The sequence below is a fragment of the Ruditapes philippinarum genome, unplaced genomic scaffold (assembly GCF_026571515.1).
Source record: "Ruditapes philippinarum isolate M1 unplaced genomic scaffold, ASM2657151v2 ctg702_1_1_1_1, whole genome shotgun sequence".
NCBI lineage: Eukaryota > Metazoa > Mollusca > Bivalvia > Venerida > Veneridae > Ruditapes > Ruditapes philippinarum.
Window position 1 is genome coordinate 70,744 of NW_026852336.1, and position 1,827 is coordinate 72,570.

Genomic DNA, 1,827 nt, shown 5'->3' on the forward strand with positions numbered 1-1,827 from the left:
GATGGTAATACTCGTGCATTTATTGTTAACGAGTAAACCAAATTAACAACTGTTTACATCAGTCATTCTGAAAAGATGAATACAAAGATTAATACAAGTGTATTCTGATTGTCGTAAAACAAACTTGCATATAATGAAGTATTGCTATAGTACGCAATTAAAGGATTGTTCTGTAATAACTTACACACACATTGCCGAAATGAAAACTGTATAACATATTTTATTTAAACTTTTCGTGATATTGGAAGATGATGTAATATTATTCTAAACCACGCAAAGTTTAAATAAATTCTATGAAACAGCTTTTATTCAATGTGTCTATATTTATGTAACCATAGCAAACACCTACTAACTTCAAAGATATCACATTTATCAACAAACCAATATGTACTGACATTCACGCCTAGGCGACCTCATTTATTTTGTAATGTTTTACAGCAAGTTCTATATGTTTGCCAGTAATAAGATCATTTTGGAGCTCTGTGTAAGGGAACTTATAGGATTCCACAAAATAACATGTTCCTTCAATGTCTGTTCGGAAGCCTTTTGGTAGACAATCACGTGACCTAGGTGTCAGTTTAAAACCTTCTTGTAATAATCTACAAAAGAAGATAGAATAGTTAAGAACAAAATAAATCAATAAGGCAAAGTAAATGGGTAGAAATATTGATTTATCAAGTGGAAACAAAGCTACATATTCATTTGATTGTTGAAGTCTTTTTAAATGTTATAAGTACTCTTTATAAATTCGTGACCACTAACAATACATAAAATAAAGTTTCTTCATTTCTACCTATTCCACATTCTACTTCTATAATAATGATAATGTATAGTAAAATCATACATTGCTGTTGTAGGACTTGCATTGATCTTGGTGGCTTCACTGCCAGATTCGAACCTATTGGCAAGTGTGACATTGTTCCCGAACAAACAGTACCTAGGCATAGTTACCCCAACTACACCGGCAAGTACATTCATTACCCGTGTGCAAACCAATTCTCATCTGCAATAAAGCATACAGAAAGAAACAGATAACATCAGGTTTAAAACTTTTTATATTGCTTGATCAATTGATATTTATTTATCAAATTACAATTAATATCGAAATAGTAAAATTAGAATGGAAGTAAGGTAAATTGATAGAGACAATAGAAACGCGAGTGTTACACTTTAATTTTTATTTTTTGTCTTTTTTTATTTTTTATTATTATTATTTCTTTTATCTCTTTTTTTGCTGTTTAAACCTTAAGCCACTGCAAATATGTATGAGTTTCAACAATGACGTTGTAGTTATACTCAATCGACAAAAAACTTTTAAATCATCTTATCGTTTGGTTAAATCTATCCAGGCAAACCACTTGCCTCTCACCGCTGTGGATTCGAATCCCGACCTGGCCTTTGAATGTTTTCATGTGAGGACGCTATGCTTAAGAAATGTAGGTGATTCTGCTCAGGTACTGTACACGTTCGTGCCAAAAATAATACATGAAAGGGCATACGATTTTCCTCTACAAATTAAGCTGGAAGGTCGCCATATGACCTATATTGTGTTGGTGCGACGTAAAACCCCACAAATAAGTGTACCTGAATAACCTTTCCATCATGAGATTTTTGTTGACTAGCATATTCCATCATCTTAATGGCCATCCATGCAATTTGCATCGCATGGAATTTTGATGGTCTATGTAGACCCGCCGCAACACAGTATGCGTCTCCAATAGTTTCAACCTGAACAAAAATAATCAAGTGGTTAATTAAAGGATAAAATATAAATTATCTATTGAATGTACTTTATATAAATATTCGAACTCATCAATTACGGCTCCA

The 1,827-nt window shown here is 32.5% G+C and overlaps 1 protein-coding gene across 1 annotated transcript; it reads right to left on the reverse strand.

The window, feature by feature from the left end:
- Nucleotides 1-320: 320 nt before the first annotated feature.
- Nucleotides 321-1,000, reverse strand: LOC132757050 (guanylate cyclase soluble subunit alpha-1-like). The gene is made up of 2 exons (XM_060748233.1): nt 845-1,000; nt 321-599 (listed from the first exon to the last, which is right to left on the reverse strand). The coding sequence occupies exons 1-2, from the start codon at nt 976-978 to the stop codon at nt 404-406; spliced, it is 330 nt and encodes a 109-aa protein (XP_060604216.1). The 5' UTR covers nt 979-1,000; the 3' UTR covers nt 321-403.
- Between the last annotated feature and the right edge of the window lie 827 nt (nt 1,001-1,827).